The sequence below is a fragment of the Psittacula echo genome (assembly GCF_963264785.1).
Source record: "Psittacula echo genome assembly, chromosome: 6".
NCBI classification, from domain to species: domain Eukaryota; kingdom Metazoa; phylum Chordata; class Aves; order Psittaciformes; family Psittacidae; genus Psittacula; species Psittacula echo.
Window position 1 is genome coordinate 25,555,939 of NC_137743.1, and position 22,760 is coordinate 25,578,698.

General features: G+C 42.4%; 1 protein-coding gene across 5 annotated transcripts in view; it reads left to right on the top strand.

Annotated features, from left to right (window-relative positions):
* Positions 1-5,628: 5,628 nt before the first annotated feature.
* Positions 5,629-22,760, top strand: part of BIN1 (bridging integrator 1) — a gene marked incomplete at both ends in the record, with an annotated part of 92,255 nt that continues 75,123 nt past the window's right edge. For all 5 annotated transcript variants that reach the window (XM_080621488.1, XM_080621491.1, XM_080621489.1 and 2 more), the window contains one exon: positions 5,629-5,712. In XM_080621488.1, the coding sequence (XP_080477614.1) occupies positions 5,629-5,712 (84 nt within the window). The remainder of the gene's footprint in view (positions 5,713-22,760) is intronic.

Below are 22,760 nucleotides of genomic sequence, written 5' to 3' on the forward strand. Positions count from 1 at the left end.
ATTGGTATTTTTTTGTGTTTGGGACACAAAAAGAGTCACTTAGGTATCATTGCCTATTTCTTGTAAGAAGGTAGTGAAGAGATTCAATAGAAGTTGTGGATTTGATAGATGTGGGAGAGAACACCTTCTGGATACTTCTTTAAAATCAAAGTTGTTTCATCTTGCTTTTGTTTTAAGGAACAGAACATATAATCAGAAAGGTTTTATCTATTATTTTTATGGCAGAAACTTCCAAATCTTCCCAGCACCTTTCTGTGGAAGAGCAAAGGGAGTTTGCATAAGAATACAGTCAGTCAGACAGGAATGCTAAGGCAAACTAGATAATGGTGAAACTGACATCTGAATTACCCTTGATAATGTTATCAGGTTAAAAGGAAGGATATCAGTCACCTTTGCAAGCTCTTCCTGAATGTTATCCCAGAAGAAAGCATGATCTGCAATGGAAAGAAAAAAGTAAGCAAGCTGTTTAAGGCAAGTGAGGTTGGAATCAGAACTATTAGATAATAGATTTTGTGTAATTTATTGTTTTCAGTATGTTGGATTTACTGTCTTAAATTAATCTTTCAACTGACATCACTGTAACAAGGGAGTGGTACTGGCAATAAGTGAGGCCAACTGACTTGTGGTATAAGAGCTAGAGTAAAGAATCAGAACAAGACTATGAATCCAAACAAAAGTCTCTGGGGTTGTTCAAAGTGTGAACCTCAGCTTTTAATACAAACAAGAAATCCTGATTGAAATAGACCCAATAGAAATTGACGAATTATTTACAAGAGCTATCTCACCTTTATTTACTGGTAGCTCACTTTCACATCATATTTGTTCCATTTTCAAAATGATCCAACTCTTTTTGCTTTTTGTGTGCTTTATATTAGTAGTCAGGGAGAAGGGCTTTAGAGTTCTTCAGATAATTTACAGCAAATAATATTATTTAGTATGAATAGAAAAAAATAAAGAATTCAATAATAATACATTTACCATGAACATCTCTAATTAACTAAGCTCTAGTAAATGTTTTAAAACCACAATAATTATATAAACTTAAGATCAGAACTCCTTGCTGAAAAAAAACAAAAATCAATTTTACTGAGTTTTACTTTTCTCTGTAACTGGAACAGAGAATATATACTGCTAGTTCCATGAATGGTAGAGACCACTACTATTGTAATTTTAAAATTATTTTATTTAAATGAATTGGATTATGCATGAAAGATTTTGCCACTGGTAGCTAGGAAGCAGATACATTTTGATTATCACGACTTGTAGCTCTAAACACACAAGCTACAATTAAAACATTCAAGTCAAAAAATAAAGGTTGACTGAATGCTGAAATCACTCTTTAAAAAAGAAATTTTTAGACCAGTTTAAATTAGGAATCATGAGGAAAGCATCCTGCTCCCAGATGGACAAGCAGGAATAATAATAAAACAAAATAAAAAATAGATGCAACAACAATGTGTGCAATGAAAAGAATAAATTGTACCTAAACTACAAAATAATAGACTCCAACCCAGCAGGCACTTAAACATATGCTTAATTGTAAACAGGTGAGCAGTTCATGTCTAACAAGAGAAGTGATAAGTGAAATGCACTTATGGGGCTGAGGCCTAAGATAGATATTATTGGCTAGAGTATTAATCAATTAAGAAAGCAATAATAAATCAATGGTAGGTAAGTACATTTTAAATACATGTGTTTGTGCTATTGCTTTTGACAAATTTGATTCTTTACTATGAACTTTGTAAATGAAACATACTGTCACCAGGGAGATGGACTACAGGTAGGTTTCATAATCCACCTGGCTGCCTTAACTTTAGCTATTTAAGCTCTTCATCTGATCTCCCTCTGTAGCTAAGGGGGAAGGGAGACATTTCTGTTTTACCTCTTATCATCCTTCTGAGGTACTGATTTATCTCTTTGCAATAAAAGGAGTCTAAGTGACTCAGCTTCAATGAAACTAGATAAATATAGCTGGTTACAGCCAGGTGCAATGAAACATCCTAGGGTCTATTGTTAGAATGAGACAACTATGCACATACTGAACTTAATGAATCTCATTGCAGGGGATCGATATAAACATCAAGTTATATTTCTTTTAACTTCAGTTGTGCAGAATCTGTGCCAACAGCTCTTAAAAGGTTAGACAGCTCTGCCTCACAATGACACAAAGTAGAAAGGAATATAAGCATTAGGTTTCTAGCCTGCATGTTTGTTACTATGTGTAGTCCTGTTGGCATACAAATTTACTTACATATACTTATATTTATAAGATTATAAAAAAAATGTAGGCTTGAGATCAGAATAATGGTGGGTGCATGTGAGACTGAAACCTCTCCTGTCCACCAAGCAACAGTTTCCAGCATTTGTCACCTGGCTAAAATGGCTTACATGTTCATCCAAATGCATAGTCCCTCACATATGTAGTATTCACTGGGTCATGCTATAGGGGAGTACCTTTTGCAACACACCTGGAGCTGCTCTACACATGCTTTGCAGCTTTAGTGCCGATCCAGACAAGCACAGAAATAACTGGGAAATTACTCATGTTGACTGTTAATCCCAGCTTTTAAAATGTACACAGTTTGTCATCATTTTTCATTGTGGTGAATGTGTGTGTCTGGCCACTTCTGTTTCACAATTGTCCGGTATTTGCCATAGACTCTCTTTTCAGCCCATGTGCTGCAGCCGTTCACTTTTCATTTGAAAGGACGTAATCATACAAAAATCCCTTCAAAACCAGTTTCACTGAAGAAGAGACCTAAGCAGGAGAAACAAATATATGAGGTAAGATGGAGAGGAATGTGTTCTGACCCTGAAACATCTGCTCTTTTAAAGGAGTAAGATACAAAGACAATGGGATATTAATAATATTTCCAGATCATACCGAGCAGTGAGATGCTGCAAAATTATAGATGTTACTGGACAAGAAAAGTAATATGAAAATACCTAATAAGGCTGAAACTACAGGCAAAATGGGACATATGGGACAAATGCACAGTTGGCATATGGGACAAATACACAGTTGTGTACCTACAGAAAACACCCAGAAATATGAATACTAAATGTAAAGCCAGAAAGGAACTGAATAAAATTGCAGTTTGCAATGCAGTGTGGCATCACGGGTATGCACACACTTGAGTCTGAATGTCTTATATCACTGCACTTTTCTCATATACAACTGAAGCACATGCCTAAATGTTTCATTAAATAGGAGTAGTATGTCTGCTAACATAATTGAAGTATAGCATAGGTTTAAACCAATTTCTGAATGAGGGCTTTTGTCATTTAAAAAGAAAAAAAAAAGCCATTGTCATAACAGGCAAGAAATGCAGAGCGCTATCTCACAAAGCTTCATAAAGAGGTGTTGACAGGTTCTCTGCCCACAGTTTCTAAGGGGTCTGGCGAGACAATTGGTTTTTATTCCAAGTTCTGAATGAGCCGAAATAGTAATGAAGCAGAAATCGGAAACAACATATGAAATATATGATGAAAAATCTGGCCTAGCTTTCCCAAGTAATGCTCGTCAACATTTTTCTGTTGCTGAGACAGCAGTAGTGCTACACTGCTGACTGTGTGTGAAGCTCTGGAAATAACATCTTCATCTGGCAAAATAAAGAGGGTGTGAAATCATCTGGGAACACAGGTAGGTTTCGGTACAATTTTTCAATTAAAATAGGTGTAAGACATGCAAGTCTCCATCTTAAACAAAAGCAAATGCAAGTTCCTTAAATACCTAAATTGCTTTCAGAGCACTGGTCTGGTTGTTACCGTACTGCATGTACACAGAGAGTAAGATGAGTGTGCAGAAGCAGGCTAGCAAGGAAGCTTTCCCACCACTTGACTGTGCCCCAGTGTGTGAAAGTGACGGGAGCTTTGGGGCTGAATATTAGGATGTGAAAAACAATGCTGAGGTGGCTTCCTGTATGCCAGGAAACAGAACTTTTTCCTATCTTGTAGAGAAATAGAGTTTCACAAAAGGTGTTTCTACAGTAGATCTAGCAAAGCATGGCTGAAGCCCTATTTGGATGAAAGTGGTGGCATAACTGCAGTGTACACAGTCAGGAAGTCCAGGCTCACAGAAAGGGGATGGGACAATCAAGGGGCAGGTAGCATATTTGGACCAGGAGCAACAGCACTGAAAAGCAGATGAGTCACAGCTGAAGGATAATAGACTGAGGTAGCAGGAATTCAGGGAAAGTTAGGCATATCAAGCACTCTGTGCAATCACTATTGGTTTTCTTCCGATAAATGCCCTTAGTTACTGTTAATGTCTTCTGCAGTGGAGACACACAAAGAAAGCATCTCACTAGTCATTATTCCCTACCTGAAACAGCCATTACGTGAAGCCATTCTGAATCCAAATTCTTGTGCAAATTCAAAAATACATAACAAGCTGCTAGCACAGCACATTCAAGGTTCTGTGCAAACAGTAACTAATCAGCCATCCTAATGTTCCTGTGAGACAAGCTGGTCAATTGATTATTGCAGTTTTCAAAGATACAGGGCTGAGGTGAATCACAGAATCATAGAATCAACTAGGTTGGAAAAGACCTTTAAGATCATCAAGTCCAACCGTTATCCCAGGACTGACAAGACCAACACTAAACCATGTCACTGAGGGCCAGGGATGGTGATTCCACCACTTCTGGGAGCAGCCTGTTCCAATACCTGATCACCCTCTCTGTGAAGAAATATTTCCTTATATCCAATCTAAACCTCCCCTGGCGCAGCTTGAGGCCATTCCTTCTTGTCCTGTCACTTGTTTCTTGGCAGAAGAGGCCAACCCCCACTTCATTACAACCTCCTTTCAGGTAGTTGTAGAGAGTGAGCCTTCTTTTTCCAGACTAAACAATCCCAGTTCCCTCAGCTGCTCCTCATCAGACTTGTGCTCCAGGCCCTTCACCAGCTTTGTTGCCCTTCTCTGGACACGCTCCAGCACCTCAATGTCTTTCTTCTAGTGAGGGGCCCAGAAATGAACACAGTATTCTAGGTGCAGCCTCACCAGTACCCAGTACAGGGGGATGATCACTTCCCTCACCCTGCTGGCTACGCTATTTCTGATGCAGGCATTTACCTGGATCCTATAATAGGCTGGCTCAGACAATTCCATTGAAGGATGGAATTGTCTGAAAATTCAGCCTGCCTTTTAAAAGCAGGGCTTTGATTTACTTACAGGTACCATCCCCCCAGGAACCTAAATTTCTCACTTTGCGTTTGTAAATATCCTGCTGAGGCAGGCCCTTCGGCATCCTTCCTCAATCCCACCTCCTTTCTTGCGATGCTTTCCAGCTGTTCTCACCCTGACTGCTGCCTCTGACACAGGCTGCAGCGAGAGACCTCTCAGTAGCAGCAGGCAGGGAAGGGAAATTCTTCAAAGACCTGCTCGCACTTCTTCCCCCTGCCAGCAGCAGCCCCGCACCTCTGGTCCCCAGCTGTGCTGCTGCTGCCCTCTCCCGGTGCGACGCTCGGCCCCTTTAAGGCGGCGCTGAGCGCACTGTCCCTTTAAAAGGCGGTGGACGGGAGGCGGCGGTGGCCGTGGCCGGGGCCATTGCTCTGCCCGCCGGGTTTCCCCCCCCTTCGTGCCGGCTCTGGCGTTCGGTAGTCCGCCTGTTAAAAAGAGGAGGCAAGATGGCCGAGCTGGGCAGCAAGGGGGTCACCGCTGGGAAAATCGCCATCAACGTTCAGAAGAAGCTGACCCGGGCGCAGGAGAAGGTAAAGGGAGAAGGGGTACCGCCGGCTCCCTGGGATGCGGGGAGCGATGCGGGTACCGCGGCTGAAACCTCCCCCCCGGGGAGCTGGCAGCTGCTTTCTCTGCGGATTTAGGGCCCCTTCGCATCTTGAGAACGCGGGATACCGCTGTTCGAGCTGTAGGGGTTTGCCATCCCTTTGCCGAAACATGGCATCGGGTGCAGCTGGGAGAAGGGAGGGAGAACGGAGCGCCGCACGCTTGTTTTGAACATGTAGATGCTTATTGTTTCAGCAGGAGGAGACCTTCTTTACACCGTATGTAGGTTGTGCTTTATGCGGCAGTATCAAGCTGTATTTTGCGATAGTGCTAAAAGACGGTGAGGAAGAGGAGTGGGCACTTGCGTCCTTATCTTCTAGCAACATAGCATAATAACCGCTACTTGCTTTACTGACCTTGAGCTCCAGGTTTTGGAATGGTGGTAAAGTAAAAGCCATACGGTCTTTAAAGACTCCGCTGATGTCTGCTAAGGGAGGGGTGTTTTGTGAATCCCAGGAGCCCTTTTCCTGTTCTCCGCCCACCTCTGTGTCAGCAGAAGGTGCCAGGAATATGCAATGGATACTTTTCATGTTCATCTCTCTGGCATGCTGCATATGATGCCAGATGCCAGCTCTGTGTAGGGATTATCGGACATTTTATGCAGGGACATTGATCAGCTGCTTTTATCTCTGGCACGCTCATCTTGGCTTTCAGTGATTTACTGTGAGATGACATTGACTGAATAAGGACTGGTGCATCTTTGAGGGAGGGAGGGTAAACAGATCTGCCCCACTGCTGCTCTTGTTCCCTGCGAGTTATCTTTAGCAGCTAGATTTAATCTTGGAGGTTTGGAATTGGATGCAGTGCTGGCATGAGCCTTGTGCCCATCGCCGGCACTTGTAGAATGCTGCTGTGTCAGAATGGCAACCTAAACTTGCCAGGCCTAATACTGCATATGCTGCTTCCACTAGTTTAAGCTCATTTACTGAAACTAGGAGTGTGATTTGAACTTGCCTGACTGCTTGGTAAAAGGCCCAGGTGAAGAGCAGATCCGGTATGGAACTGACTGCAACAGCAAGGTCCTGGCTTTGATGTAAACTAGAATGAGCATGGCCACATCTCTGGTTTTTCCCTTTCCTGCGGTTCCAAGAGGGGGCAGGATGGGAAATTTGTCTCTTGGTAACTGGTCCACCCTGAACTCATCATAGGTGTTAAATTAATTTGATATTAGCCACCAGACGGCAACCATATGTTTAGTTAATATTAAGGTCAATGGTAAAGGTTGAGCTCCTTGGCCTGCTGATGAAGTTATTGTACTTATCGAAGCAACTTGGAGCCAAGTGTGGCCTGCCAGGCCGTTCCCTTCCTTATCTCAGTGCATGCAGGTTCTTTTCATAGGGAGAATTTTCCACAAATTCCTCTCAACTGGAGATCCAGTTCACTTCCTTGCTTATTCCCTGGTGGTGACTGGGAATGTGTGAGCCACGACAGTCGTAATCAAGAGTTTAGCCATGTATTGCAAGTGATTTGCGCGGTCTGAAATTGGCAGTGTGTCTCTTTACGTTGAAAAAGCACATCTCATTTCCATCAAAGGAGAAAAGGAAAAGAAGCCCAAAGCACTTGCTTATTAAGTTAACACAAATTCTAGGCCCTTCTCCTGTTGTTATACTAATGCAAACAAAATATTCTCAAAAAAGAAAAAAATGGCATTGCTTGCTTCATCATCTGACTTGCTTTTTCATATGCCTACAGCTTCATCTGTAACAATTCCTCTTTAGTGGAGTGTTAGGTATTTTACCCTTGTCTCTCACGGACAGGTTCGCCAAGTCAAACATATGAATGTTAACTTTCAGCTTGTGAGGAAAGGTACAGCTGAATAAGAAGTAACAAGGAAGGCACTAAGGGTTACTGCACTATACTGGTATTAGTCTTGTGGTATTTAGGCTGTGACGCTGTGTTTAGCAGAAAGGTTAAACAATGTGTTTGAACTTAAGGATCAGGTGTTTATATAATTAAAATTTATAAAAAAGGTAAGCACAAGTGTACAGAGGTAGATCTGGGTACACAGCAGCGCTTAAAAATGTATGAGGGATGCTGACTGGGGTTGAACTTTCCTTTTTGAGGCTTAAAAAATCTGACAGTGTTCCTTTTGCATATCTTTTTTCAATTTGAATCTAGGATAAAAATTCTTCCCTTCAGAGTGGTATCTTCCTCCCAACTTGAACCCTGAGGCTTTGACTTCAGCAGTTTCCTTCATAGTGAATTTAAGCCTTGTGTTAGGCAAAGAATGGTGTCTTTTTGTTCAATGCAGATTTCACAGTGGAACACTGTATACATCCTTTTTTTTCCCTTCTGAGATGGCTATTATGTAAAGTATGTAAGATATTCCTTCAGAAGTACTGTTTGTTTTGAGCCTTTCAGCAAAACTATTGGCTATTTTTGGAAGACATTTTCTCAATTCCACAGGAAATATGGGGCAGAAGGGCTGACTATGCTGTTTGCAAATGGGCTGGCATCCTTTAATCTCTCTTCAAAGATAGCTTCAAGTAGAATATTTGGCAATAATTTGTCCATTGTCCAGTGAAATGTATCAAGTGAGTTGATGCCTTTGTCCAGAGAAGCCCACCTAGCAGAAAGGACCAGTGCGAGTTTGGAACTCATCTGTTATCCTTTGCAGCTCACAATGGGGAGGTTTAGGCTGGGAGTCATGCTTTGTTCATCTGGTAGTTAGCTGAAGGGTTTTCAGGCTGAAATGTTGAGCTCTGAACCTTTCATAATTCTAAACTTCCCAAAATGGAGTAAACTTGTAATGGCTCCAATATTGCGGTGTCTTGGAGAGTGCCTAGTGTTTGCAAGGTCTTTTAAACTTTGCCACTAAGGATCTGAAGTTTTTTTTTCCTTTATGTCTGTAATCCATCATCTCGATTAAAGTTTCTTTCTTCTATGTGATCAATTTCTATCTGATACTTTTGAAATTTTCAGGGATCTCCCCAGTTTCCACAGTTCCCATTTTTATTTATTTTTCTTTTTTTCTTGAAGAATGGCCTGTTTCTGGGTGTGTCAGTCTGCATGTGCACAAACATTTCTGCTTTGAACAAATTAAAACAGCATCTTGGTGACTTGATGTAATCCTGGTGCAAGGGTGACTCCTCTGCGAGGTTCCAGGAGGGGGTTGAGCTTGGGGAGCAAATGGATTGGGGTTTTGTTGCTTGGCTGGCAGTGAGCATCCTCATTAAAGGATCAAAATCTTTGCTTTCCTCCAGCACGCTAGGCAGAGATTCAGGGTGGAAAGATAGTATTGGCTGTGTAGGCACTGACTGACAATTTAAAGAGCATACAGATTAATAGGTACATCTATGGAGGTGAATTGCAAAGTTGACATTGAAAAGAGAGGTTTTTCCTTGGGAGATTTTTTTGTGTATGTGTGTGTGGAGAGGAGTAGAAGGGGATGAACTCGTTCTTAATGTGCCAAAGTTCTGAGTGAGAGTGGGCTTACATACATTAATACATGGTATGGGGAGTTTTACTTTGGACTAGGCCTGGTTGGAGGGGTCTTTGAGCAACCTGAACTAGTAGAAGATGTCCCTGTCCGTAGCAGGGGGTTGGAACTGGATGATCTTTAAAGGTACCTTCCAACCCAAACCATCTGTGATTCTGTAATTTTTCCTTTTCTAGACTTTAAACGTGGGAAGTTCCTATCCAATAGGAGTGGTAGTCTTCTGTTCTTTTTTTCATTACAAAGCTGGGCAAAACGAGAAGTCTGTGTTCTGTGACACGTATAGGCTGTCATATTTTTTTCGTGTTTTTTACTCCGATGTGCCAACAGACCAAGGCATCCACTTTTCTCCCTCTCTGTCCCCAACCAAAGGGGAATGCCAGGGTGCCAGGACCTGGAAAATTTTAGCTTGGACATCCAAATTCCCTTGCATTAGGGAGTATTATTTAGGTTGTAGATTCTGCCACTGACTTCCGTCCCGTGTTGTCATGAAATATCACCTCTGCTTTGTTTCTTGGCTTAACTTGGTTTATCCCACCAATGTTTACCCACATCTATGTTTGCAAAGTTTCCCTGATTAAACTTATCAGAGCAAAGTTCTGCTCCCTTCTGGCTGCAAGTTCCAAGAAGGCTGGGTTGTAGCCTTGATCTCAAAGGACTAGTATTACCATAGTTATTGGTAGCCAGGCTTTCTGATGCTTATTTCCTGTTCCCTACAGGGCAAAACCCCCATAAACCCCAAGATTTATATGCAAGTAAACCAAAGGCTTTGCTAAAGAATTTGCAGCTCAGCAAGGAGAAATAACCAAAGACACTGCCCCTTAAAAGGAAGGTGGAGGACTGCTTTTGGCAGGCCACTGCAGCCTGATCTCCTAATGCTTTTTCCAATTAATTTGTGTCATGTAACAATCATAGTAGCACGGCCTGTCTGCTGTCCAGAAAGGATCTTTTCCTTTCCCAGAACCTTTGTTTCTTTCCCCTTGTAGTCCCTTGCTGGACACAAGGACGTTGTGATTTGGGTGGAGTAGGGTTTGCAGAAAGCATGGCTTGCATTTTGTGTTTGCCCTGATAAGACCTTTTTTTTTTTCCTCCCTGTAAGACAGACTCCAGTAGGTGGAGCATGGCAGGTAGGAACACCTAGAATGAAATCTCAGCCCTGTTGAAGCAGGGGGGAGTATATAACAATGAGCAGAACCCAGGAGCCTTAAACCAAATTTAAATACAGATGGCTTCAGGATTCGGCTGTCAAGGCCTGCCTAATCTGTAGAACTTCTGCAGATGGAGAGGTAGGCTTTACACAAAAAAAATGCTAGGTGGAGAAAGTTCTGTTATTGAGAAGTATCACATCCGCCTACCTGGGAGAAGTTCCTTTTTGGTTTTCCTATTGTCTCTTTAAAGTTTCTATGGATTTTGCTTGGCTTTGCATAGGGTAGGATAAATTGGTGGCAATCTGCCTTGTGCCAGTGAAGTACAAATAGCCTGAAGAGCTATGGAAGTTAGTTGTTCTCTTGCTGATCTGTCATGAAACTTTCTTTTTTCTTTTTTTATTTGGTTTTTAATGGAGGACTCCCTAGGTGACAAGGAAAGGGCTTTTTACTTTATATCTGTTAGCTTGCTTTCTTAGGAACGCATGGTTTAGGTGACAGGTAGAGTCTCAAAGGTACCTTGTGTCCAAAGGTTGCTGGAAAACGGGCACTGGATAGAAGAGAGAGATCTGAATTAATGCTCCTGATGTACAAATGATACCAGTATGAGCTCAGACTGTATTACTGGGTAACAGATAATCTGCATGGGGAAGGGAGGAGGTGAAATAGGAAACTGGGCTCCACATGTTTCCTTGCCCATGGATGGTTTGATTGGCAGGGTGCTTGCAGTGCCCTACTGAAGGAGCCCCTATGTCTGGGTGTTGACAACAGATTTCTTCTGAGAAGCAAGATCTCTTGGATGGATGAATTTTCTGGTTGGAAAAGGCTCAGCCCTATTCCTGGTCACTTTATCTTCCCTGTAAGAGCTAGTCTTACAGCCAGCCCTTTTCAGTGCAGTTCTTGTGAAGAAAAGGTTCATAAGGTAGGATCTGGAAGATCTTAGTTAAAACTTCTGATGAAGCTCTAGGCAGGATAGAATTAGTGTTACAGAAGTCAGCATTCCTCAACAGATATCAGAGCTGTCTGTCTTCTCCCCTCATCATGCATGCTGATTGTTAAGCAAGATTTTGTGTTTCCAGACACAAATGTTTCTTTGCAACATCGCAAATGCTTTTGGCACATGACTAGCAAATGACATGGCTAGCCAAGCCATTGAGAAAAGCTGTGTGCAGCCTTAGGTGTTGAGCATCTAGCTGGACTGGCGTTTTCGGCAATAATGCAAGTTTTCCTTTGTTCCTGGCTCTTTGGTCAGAGAGGTAATATCCTGTTGCTTGGAACCTAATGTGTCGTAAAGCTCTGGTTCTAAAAACTTCTGAAGTGATAACAGACAGCTTAGGTTGACAGGTATTAGAGCAGCTGGGTTTTTTGCATTGCTGTTGTGGTGACCAGACACCTAAGCTGCCCAGTGTGTGAGTTCTGTAGCTTTGCAAGGATCGTCTTACGGTCCTGGCTGTCTACCTGTACATGCAGAGATCAGACTGTCTTCCCTGACGTGCTGTACTGGCAACTTGACATGTCATAAAGATAAACTCAATTTGCCCAAGCAATGCAGACCTGTAGCCCTGTTTTGTTCAGCTGGCCTCGCTCAGGTGCCTAAGTGGGCTGGCTAATTCAGTGTGTGGACCAGCTGCTTCTTTTATGGGATATAAGACTATGTTAATGTTGACCAGAAGGCTATGCATTCTCCAATCCACAGCAGTGAAATGGGAACAAATATTAAAATACAAATAAAGCTTCCTTAAGAGAGCTGCTGGCAGGTGAAATAAGGCATCAAGGTCTATTTCGACATCAGCTTGTATTTTAGTGTTTTCTTGAAGGACTGTATATTTGCTTTTCTCCAACAGCTGCAATACTGAATGTGTGAGTGCCAGCAAACAGTTGCACAGTTGCTTAATTAATTTTCCCCTGCTGCCTTTTCCTAAGTTTCTCATTGGTTACGTAAAGAGCTTGCATTCAGCAAAAGTTTTGGATGCTGGTTACATTTTAAGGAAGACTTGGAAGCCAGAGCTTGGCATTACACAACCTAAAGAGGTCTCTTGGAATCACTATGAAGAAGCTTTATGAATTGAGGAACAGATACTGTGTTTGCGCGAACCTCTGCAAGTACACGTGTATAACAATTTTATTTTTTCCCCCCTATTATTTAGGCTGTGCTGGAATAAACTTTGCTCAACCTGTGGCTGGCAGGTTGAAGTTTTTGAAAATCTCCATTTCTAGAGGGGTGCAGTTAGGAGAGCCATAGAAGCCAGACAGTGTCTCCTTTCTTCTTGTCTCTTTCGTTAGAAGAAAGGAGAAGTCTGAGTGGCAGTTTGTTCTTAATATAGGCTGGCAGGCAGGATGGCAAGTGCAAACTTTACCATAAAAGAGGAAAGCAGTAGTTGAAACAACTATTCCCTCTGTGGAAACAGAGGGTCACATTTAGTCTTTTGATAATACACAGATATCAAAGCCTGAAGTACTGCCCTCTCTGCAAAGATTTGACATGCAAATTCAGAAAGCTGGTAACCTGTTCTGACATGATTTATTTTTTTGTAGTTTTTCATTGATCATGTTTGGTTTGTTTGCTTTAAGCAGCTTTAGAACTTTTTGTTAAACTGGCCACACTGTTTTCTCAGTTCTTTTCCAGGTTACCTTTTCATGAGGGAGATTAAAGACTGTAGCTGAAGTAGAAACATTTTTCACTGGATAATTGCTAACACTCTGCTTTGAAACTGCATTAGACAGAACTGCAATGCTTGTTTGCCAGCAGGGACAGAAGGGGAACTTCAGTGGTACAGGAACTATTGTGTTTGAACACATAGCTAAAAGTGTTTAGAATTTTTTTTTTTTCCTTTATGCTACTCGCATAGAGGCTTGATTGCACATTTTATCAGGGCAGAAACACTAATGCTTGACTTGACCAACTCAGAGCTGAGTTTGAAGGTATTTCCAGAGTGAATTAGCAATTCTGTCCCATTGGAGTTATTTGGAGTGGTGCCAGTGACAGATATGAACATATACCAAATAAGGTATATAGACTGACATTTGAAGAAAATGAAGATCTGTGCATCCTTTTTCTTAGCAGGAGTGCTGGTCCTGTAGCTACCCTTGTAGGTAATGTTACCCATTCCTGTAAGTTATAGCAAGTCTTTTAATCCTACCAGCTCTGGGAGTCTTGAGTGTGCAAGGGCCAACCTTATTTCCATTCCTGCTTCCTCAGCCATTTGTGGGGGGGAGGCCAAATAATATATTTAAAAAATGCAGGGAATTTTTCCTGCAATTTAGATGTTCAGCTCATTCATTTTGAATTTTCAAGTAGTCAAGTGGTGTCTTGGGGAAATACGTTCTTCCCTCTCTGTGGGTGCAACATGACCCCTCTGATCTAAATCTTGCTTCTGACACAAGAGATGAAAAAAGGGATTAACTTATTGTGGCAGGGGACAGCACATTTCAAAGATTAGTTTGAAAATATACTTGGGGAAAAAAATCTGGTGGGAAGGATGGCAGGCTCTATGAGAGAAACAGTGCTCAGGAACAGTTTAAATGTGTTCAGATAGAGAAATATACTTGGGTTCTGCACTGAAACGCTCCTTAAGGTATAGTTTCATCAGCTGAGGAGTGAAATGGCAGTTCTTCTGTGTATTTGACTGACTTCTACAGTAGAAGGATACTAGGGTTTTTTTCTTTTTCCTGTCTGTTCAGACTGAACAGCTGTTGTGAAAGGCCAAGCCTAGCTGTCTGTTAATAAACTTGAGCCATTGAAAGAATGCACTCATTCTGATAATGTTTCCCTTGACATGCATACAGACAGTATGATTATTTGTTAGTATCTGCAGTCTGATTGTATTATCTATTACCAAGAAAGGTCATTCCCTATCCTGAAACAATTCCAGTGCAAATATTGGGCAGTCTCAGTTAACTAAAATACCTCTGGTTTGTTTCAGTGAAATTCTGTATTCCAGAAGATTTAAAACGTTTTTCAGATATTTCAGCAGAGGTTTGGTAAGGATGGTTTTGTACACAAGGGTGCAGGGCTGGTTTGGAACAGCAAAATTTTTATGAAAATAAGCTGAAGAAATTGGAAAACCAGATTGGATTCCTTTGGAGAGGGAGAACAGTTATATGTGCAGAACTGGGAGAGTTTGGAGGCTGATTGTGGTGGTGATGAGGTCAGGGAAAGTCAGAGGGATGATGTGAACAGTTGATTGTAGGGCTCTGTAGTGGTAAGCTACATCCAATTGCTTGTGGTCTAGGACTTCTCTCTGGATGGATATCAGAGTCAGTTGCTAGACTAGAACTTTTTGCCAAGCTGGAGGCTTTTGCTGTCCTTATTCTCTGACCCTTGGTGAACATAAATAATTCGGGGAGGAAGTGTGTGTTATCAGGGCTGGATGCCCACCGTGCGGTTGTAGGAATAGTAGGTGAAAAGAGCTGTGTTGTCATGCTGGATGAAGTGAATGACTTTGAGCTAGGTGTTGGTTTTTTTTTTTAAGCTGTCAGTCCCAAGTCTCCAGTTGAGGCCTTAATTTTTGAGAAGGCTCTTTGGGAAGCACACCGTGGTGCTTTTCCTCTCCAAAGACAATGTGGCCCAGATTCCCATCAAGTGCTCTGTCAAAGTCACTGGGCTCATTCACAGCAGGAGAACTTGGCCTGTGAAACCCAGTTCTCAAATTTGCAGTTACTCATCCTTCAGGTCTTCTGAAGTAAAAGCAGTGGAAAGGAAGAGTTGCTGTTCAAAAGCTGTTTGGGAAGATGAGAAGAACCAACAGATCATCTGTGTTGCTTCAAACATCTCCGCTTCAGTAAGACAGGTGGCACTGTGTAAACCAACCTGGCCATGGAGGGCACCGTTCTCAAATCTTTCCTCCATGTTTGATCCCTTGTAGCTGTCAGCCTCTGGCTTAGGGATTCCCAGCAGCTCATCCAAATGTCCCTGTTTTTTCCCTTTTGCATTATGGGTTCCAGATCTGTCCTGCATTTGAGAAACTCCCATCCTTGTTCAGCAAGGTGGTTGTGAACCTCTACAGGAGCTTTCCTAGCTTCTTAAGGGCTCTGCAGCCAGCCTGTCCCTTCTGGAGTCTCTCTTTCACATGGTTCTGCCTTACAAGAACTCCTCTGCCCCTCTGCCTCCTAGCACACACCTGCTCCTTTATCTCTTTCTCCAGCTCAGGAATGGCCCCAGATGCCATTTATGTTTTATCCTGGTTGGGTTGCTTCATTTTGCATTAGGGATTGCATAAAAATAAACCTACTTCTTGCAAATGCATCAGCATTTAAAATGAGTGTTGCAGAGGAGGAGGTGGCAGAGTACTTGAGAAGGGGGATTTGTGCAAACAGCACTATTTGTGCCATCTATTCCTCTTACTAGTGTTACAGTTGGCTATAGATAGGGTTTAATTAATCTATGTTAAATGCCTACCCAAGTAATAGACATTGGTGTTGCTGAAGTCCTGTTGCCTGGAATGTCACATTGATGCCAGCTGAATGAAGTGATGCCATTTGGCCTTATTAACTACAGAGCTATGATGCAGCTTACTATCCAGCTCCACAGTTGTGCCCACTTTCTCTGGTCTCTGTTTCAGTATCTGGAAATTTACCTGCTTTCTTGGAGCTTCTTTGACATTTTCTGCTTCTTTGTTTTCAGGGTATTGATAGATATGTATTCTCTCCAGTCTCTGATTTGCTGAAAAGCAGGAACTCTGGAGAGCTCAGTGTTTTTAGCTGCCTGCTTTGAATGAGAGCAAATCAAAGAGATAAAAAAATAAAAATGCCCAAGAAGTGATGAATTAGGCATACAAGTGCATATGGCGAGGATGGCTTGGTTGTGCAAGCTCACCTAACAAGTGTGCATTCCGTGGTCTGTCTCTTGGACAGTTATGTGGTAGAGTGGTAGATGTGCAGCTTGTGCACCCCAGACTTGACACACCAAGGCTGAAGGGTGGAGATGACCCTAATACAACCCATGTGTCTTCTGGTGAAGCTGTGAGTTTTCAGCATCTCTGGCATCTGGCCACCTGCTTAAGATGTCAAGGTTGAATCATTGAAAGGCTGAAAACTCTGTCTTAAGCTCTTAAGATTCTTAATCGTCTACACTTCTTGAGGTAGGTGCCTGCCTCTGGCTTTGGGTTTATTCTGGTGGAAGAAGTCACCACTTCCGAATGGTTATCCCGCTGCCCTGTTTCCTGCTCTGTGCACCTGCGGCTCAAACACTTTGTGCAATTCTTCATCCGCTCGCCTGTAGATAATCTTGTCTTTGTCACACCAGCAGTTTGAACTGACCCAGCTACTCCCACTGGAGCTGCAATTTCACATCACACTTAAACCACATCTACCATTGAGATGTGTCATCTCCAGCTGCTTATTTTCTCTTCCTTTCTTTGACCTGATGCAAGTATGGCTGAGTCAGCAGGACCATGGGGCAGTGGAGTGATGCCTGATCTGGGCCATTGGAGTCGTCTTCTCTGGAGACGTTCAAAGCCTACCTGGACACATTCCTGTGTAACCTGCTCTAGGTGGCCCTGCAATGGCAGGGGGTTTGGACTAGATGATCTCCAGAGGTCCCTTCCAGTCCTAAGGGTTCTGTGATTGGTCTCTTTCCTAGCTCAGTTTAACTAGACAGTAGCTAGTACCTGACTTCAATTTTACATTAAATTTCCCTTCTATTCTGACTCTCTGAAACCCCTGACTGAAGGATATGAAATAGAAAAATAGGAAAAAATTGAAAGTGAAGTCTGAATAACATTTGCTGTGTTTTTTTTTATTCTCAGAAGCTTGGGTGGTGAAAAAAGCAGGACATTTCTATGTTCTTCTTAAAGACAAATAAGCGGCTGAAGAGTAAAGGGTAGGAGTAGGAGATACCTGTGCTTTCTTTTTGACTGCTAAAATCTTTGAAACAAAGGAAAAGATCAATAAATAAAACTCAATATGTTTTCCTAGTAATCTTTCATAAGGCAAGGCAAGCTCATGCATTTGTAGAAGAGGGGAAAAAAACACAGTGAGTTAGACCTGGAGGGAAGATGATTTTGTGGGTCAGTGAGTGGATGTGACACAGATACATTTAAGGAAGAAAAAAAGCAAGAAATAATTATTGGTTCAGTTTCTTGTACCCTGTTAGTTATAGCTGAGAACCAACCCTTGAATTTATGCTAAGGTACATGGGCTGTACCTATTGTGCAAGGCAGGCATAATGTGAAATTACCTAAAGAAATGAGAGATAAAAGTAACATAACAAGACTAAATAAGCTGATGTAGCTGGTTTTGCAGGTGCTTGGATAGTTGAGGGATAGATAGGCATTGATGCATGCAAGGGTGTGAGCATAACAAAGTGTGACTGCAGAGACCAAGCTATGACATCAGGTCAGTGAGAAGGGAAATTGCTTTTCCATACTATCTGTCACAGCTCTACTCCTGCTATATTGTGACTTAATTTAGACTTGTATGATGCTAGGAGCTAAACTGTGGGTGAAGGGGGAGGGAAAAACAACCTGAAATGTTGAAAACAGTTAAGGGGCAAAAATCTTAATATAAAAAATTCCTGGAATGTCAGGATTTGGGTCAGTGCTGTATGCACTCCAGGGCCTCTAGCCAGTTCACCAGCTTAAGACTTGTTCCTCTTCTAAGAGCCTCCTGTGGGAGAGGAAGTGGTTGGTTTGAGCCCCTGGTTATATTTGTAAGAGAACCTTTCCGCTTAACTGATTTGCCATGTGCAAAGGTAGTGAGAGATAATGCTTCCACAACATCCAGAGAACTGAGGATTTGTGTGTTTTTGTAAACATACTGCAGAAGTACCTTGAGGAAAACAGCTCTTACATCATAGAGATATACTGTGTATTTTCCTAAACTTCCAGTGTAGTTTCTCGCTACTCGTGTGGTGAGGGACGGAAGCACTAGTTCCCTCCAAACTAGGGCTGAGACATAGAGCATTCACGGAATGCGGGTCATCAACGATTTATTGCGCAGTTAGAATTCCTTATATCTGCCGCCTAAGCACCTCCCCAGGATCAGCTGGTTCCTGTCCCTCCTGGCAACCTCCCGTCCGTGCATCAATCCCTACCTCAGTATGGCTGTTTACTTGTGGAAAAGTCTAGCAGTACTTCTAAAGGCTGATAGTAGAAATACAGAAGGTGCATTGATTTTTCTCTTGTAGCAGTGACTACAGATTTTTAAGCTGGATCTTTTCTTCTACTCAGATTTCAGTTTAGATCAAACAACTAATACTAACCTATTCACAGCCGGCTTTTTGTTGCTGTGGTGTTGGGCCAGTCTCACACTTGTACTGGGCTTTTTGTTGTTGTGAGAGCAGTTTCAGAGAGGTTCATGCTACATCTTGGTCACTTGTGAAAGTCACTTGAGGGATTTTTATCTGTATTTATGTAATCACATCCTTAATGTTAGCGCCATGATGTAACACGTCAGGTTCTCCCATCATCCGCATTTCATTTAGTTTTTATTTTTAACATAAATGGCAGCAAAAGTCAGTTGCTGCTGTCAAATGAAACCACTTTGTATTTGCTCTTGACTACCAGACTTGTAGTGGAATTCACAGTAAATCTTGGAGCTTGAGCTGGCAGGCATGGCAAGGCAAAGGGCTGGCAATCTGCCCCTCTCCCAGCCCGTTCACACACATAGTAAGCTGACTGTGACTTACTGCACGTAAAGGGAAATGAGGAGTGAGACTACAGCTGCACAGATTAATGAAATCTAACTGGTTCTCTTTCTGGGACAGATGAGAAAGCAAATTTATATTGCAGTTTCTTGCCACCTTGATGTCATGGTATTCGATAGGTGCTAACAGCAGCTTTCATTTTCTGCTGGTTCACATGTTTCACCAGTGTGCTTTCTCCTGCAATGAGTGCCAAAGCCTCTTTTCTAGTTCCTGCTTAAAGGTGTGTGCTACCAGAGAATGGTTAATGTTCAGAAAAGCTGTCTCTTGTGATGGTAGAATCTGAATCGCTCCTCCTTCAGTATCCCAATGCATTGACTTTGACAACTGCAGTACGGTATGGATGCCAATGACCTGAGCAACTTACCAGTGAAGAAGGAGAAAATGATGCTGCTAGCACTTCTCAAGATGATCTTCTTCTATGCAGGGATAAATGATTCATCCAAAATTAAAATTAAATTAAAATTAAATTAATTAAATTAAATTAGGTGAGAAGATGCCCGGTGTGGCTGAGGGAGGGAGCACTTTGATTCAGGACTGCGGTTGCTGTCCAGCCAGGTATTGCTGGGTATGCCAGGAAGCTCTTTCAGTAACAGTGCCCTTTCTGCAGTGCTCATGTCTTGTTCTGGGGAGCTGATTCCATAAATGGACTATTTGGAGGCTCTGGAGCGTAACATTCCCAATTACATTACCTGCAGGGTCACTGTGTCCTCTATTGCAGCTTGCAACGAGAATGGCTTTGCCCTGTCATAGTTACATGCTTAAGAGCATTACTTTGATTATCCAGGAGGGCAGATTAATGGGAATTGATGGATATCTGGCAGAAGGGAGAGGTGCTCAGGAGGTGAATTGGAGTTAGCAGACTTGTTATGCAGAACAGTGCAGTCTGCTTGTAAAAAAAGTAAGCCAAAGAAACAGGTTTGAAGTAACTGTCCTGCCTTGCAGAGCTTGAGGAGGCAAATAGCAAGGTGCTTGCATGGGAAGTTTGGTTACCGAAATTGTCACTAGTGAGTTGTGGTGGTGTTTGAGGTACTCAGTAAAGTCTTACAGAATTAAATGTGGAAAAAACAAAAGGTCCTTCTGTCTCTCCAGACCTTGGCAGCTAAATTGGAATTGCTCTAAAACCTCTGTGCTTTCTAGGTCTGTCCCTCTCCTGTGGTGTAAGAGGAGCAGAGTTCTACCCAGTGGGACACTGGGATCGCAAATGGGAGGCAGTTATATGTTGCACAGCAGTCTGATCTGCGTATAAAGCGTGAGTGGACAGCTTGGTGAAGAGTTGTGTATCTCTCTGTGGTGAACAGAGGAGGCTGCGTGGTGGAAGGAAATGAAGGAATGATCTGGCCATTAGAAACCTTTTGATGTTCAGTGGCTGAAAACAGCAGTGTGTTGGGAGCTGTTTGATGAGGAAGGGAATGGAAGTGTTCTCCTGGTCGCAGGAGAAGGTCTGATTGTGCAGAAGGAACAAATGTGGTTTGGGGAGCTGAACAGGAGCAAGGGCTGGAGTGGGGCCTCCAGAGGAGGAAACGAAACTTTCTGCAGGGGACTAGTGCCAGTTCTTCACTAAAGTGCTACTTAAGAAGAATAAGGAAGAAAGAAGTTGCCAAAAAAAATCCTTAGGGAGTGATGGTCTGCCTTGTCTTTCTGGAGCATGTGTTTTTTATGGACTGAGTCCTGCCCTTAGCAGGCTCTGTGGACCTTGGCAGGGCTGTGTGTGCAGTGCTAACGACCACTGTTCTCAAAGCCCAGGAGACACAGATATGGGTGCCCCCTGCCCCAGCAAAGTAACAGTAACACAAGTTGGTTTCCTGAATGAGTTAAGGTTTCACCATAGTGAATGGAGCTGTGAATGAAAGCTAACATGGGACAGTGGAGTGGAAAGCTTGCAAATAAAGCCCTTCTTGAGAGTGGGCAGTACCTGCCTGCCAGCCCCTGGTGACAGGCAGAGGGACAGCTGGTGATTCTGTTGAGGGAGGCACTCTGCAACACATTCTTCAGGCCTGGAATGGCATGGGTCTGAAGCCAGTCATGCTGTAGATGTGAAAGGGCATTAAAAGCATCAATGGATATTTTTAGTCAGAATAAATGGGAGCAAGGGTTGAAGGGGCCAGAAAAAAAAATTAGCTATTCTTGTTTTTCAGACTCATGATGCTGAGGAACCAGGTGTCCTCTTCAAGGGATGACTAATTCCTTGTTTCACAGAGTGCAGAACAGAAAGTAAAGCCCTTTTTTATTTATTTATTTATTTATTTTCCTCTTCTGAGCCCTCCCTCACCCCATCAGATGAAACAAAAATACTTGTTTTTTGGGGATGAATTTATCATGCTCAGAGTCTGCTGCCTTCAGTTTCCTTCTCTGTTTGCCCCCTGAGCATCTAGTGGGTCTGTGGCACTAAGACATGACTCTTTTCATGTAAACCTCAGCTCCCTTGCACATAGTGAAATTTAAGACTGGCCTAATGTCTCTTTCTCTTATTGAAAAAAGAAAAAAGAAAAGAAAAGGAAAAAAAAATAAAGTTGGGGTGTGTGTGGGGAAGCCCTGTTCAGGCTGAATGCATTGTTCAGTTGCTCTGGTTTGTTATTGTAGGGTTGCTTATCAGAGCTGGACTGAGAGTATTTATCTAAGCCCTTCCTGTTCCTACCCTGTCCCCCCAGATAAGATCATTTCTGTGGTGAAGCAGCCAAGGAGGATATGGAGAGGGAAAACCTGGGGTCTGAAAATTGTGTAGACTCACATGGCATGTTTAAGCGCTCACCCATAGAGAGTCTCTGCATGATGAAGATTAAAAATTGGAAAAGTGTGTGTGTGGCAAGAGAACAAATTCTTCCTTCTTTTTTTCCCCCTGATGTCACCTTCCTTAATTTTCTGACCGTAGTAACCTTCTGACAATATTTTTAATCATAAAATATTGTCCCCAGTGGTAAAGGTAACTCTTCTAGTAACCCCATGTGCATATATCAACCTGGATAGATTTTTAGTGTAGTATCTTGAAGCAGTCGCCAGGATAAGCAGGGATTTTAAAAAAGCAGCTGGAAACTTGAGGAAGATGTATGAAAGCAGAATCTATTTTCATGGTGACAGACAGAGAAATGAAAATTCATGTATAATGCTTTCTGGTGCTTTTTCTGTCTGGCTCAAATGCTTTCTTACTAAAATCTGTTGATCTGCTTTCTGTTTGTTGCTGTCAGTCTTTAGGTTTTCTTCTAGCTGTCAGTCATAGCTTGGATTGATTTTTTGCCATTTGTGTCAAGAAAAAAAGGTGCAAGTTGGGATATCTTCTGCTGAAGTGAGTTGTGGCTGCTTTGGGGAGTCTTGCAAGGAGGGAGAAGAGGAGGAGGAGATGATGTGAGGTCAGTTAGTTCCCCTGTCCTTGTGCTTTGTCCATGAGGCATGCTGGACCAATGCAACTAATTTTTTTGGGCTTCAGGACTAGTTTTAGCTAGTAACACATGGATGACAAGAGAGAAGCTTGGTAAAACTGTTGTGTATTTACCTGTGTTAGTATATCTTGGGACGAATATCTATGCATCCTGGATGCTTCAGTCCTGTGTCAAGCAGTAAATCGCACTTTGTCTGAGAATTACCACATGGGAATGTTCTTTTTGAACCCTTTAGACAGGCTTTGACTGTGTAGTTGGTGTCCTTGCTTTTTAGAAGGAAAAGACCCTTTGTGGCTGAGACTCAGCCTATGCAAAACTGACTCAGGGTTACAAAAGAAAACAGTTTTTCATCCTGCCTTTACTATCACCCAGTTGA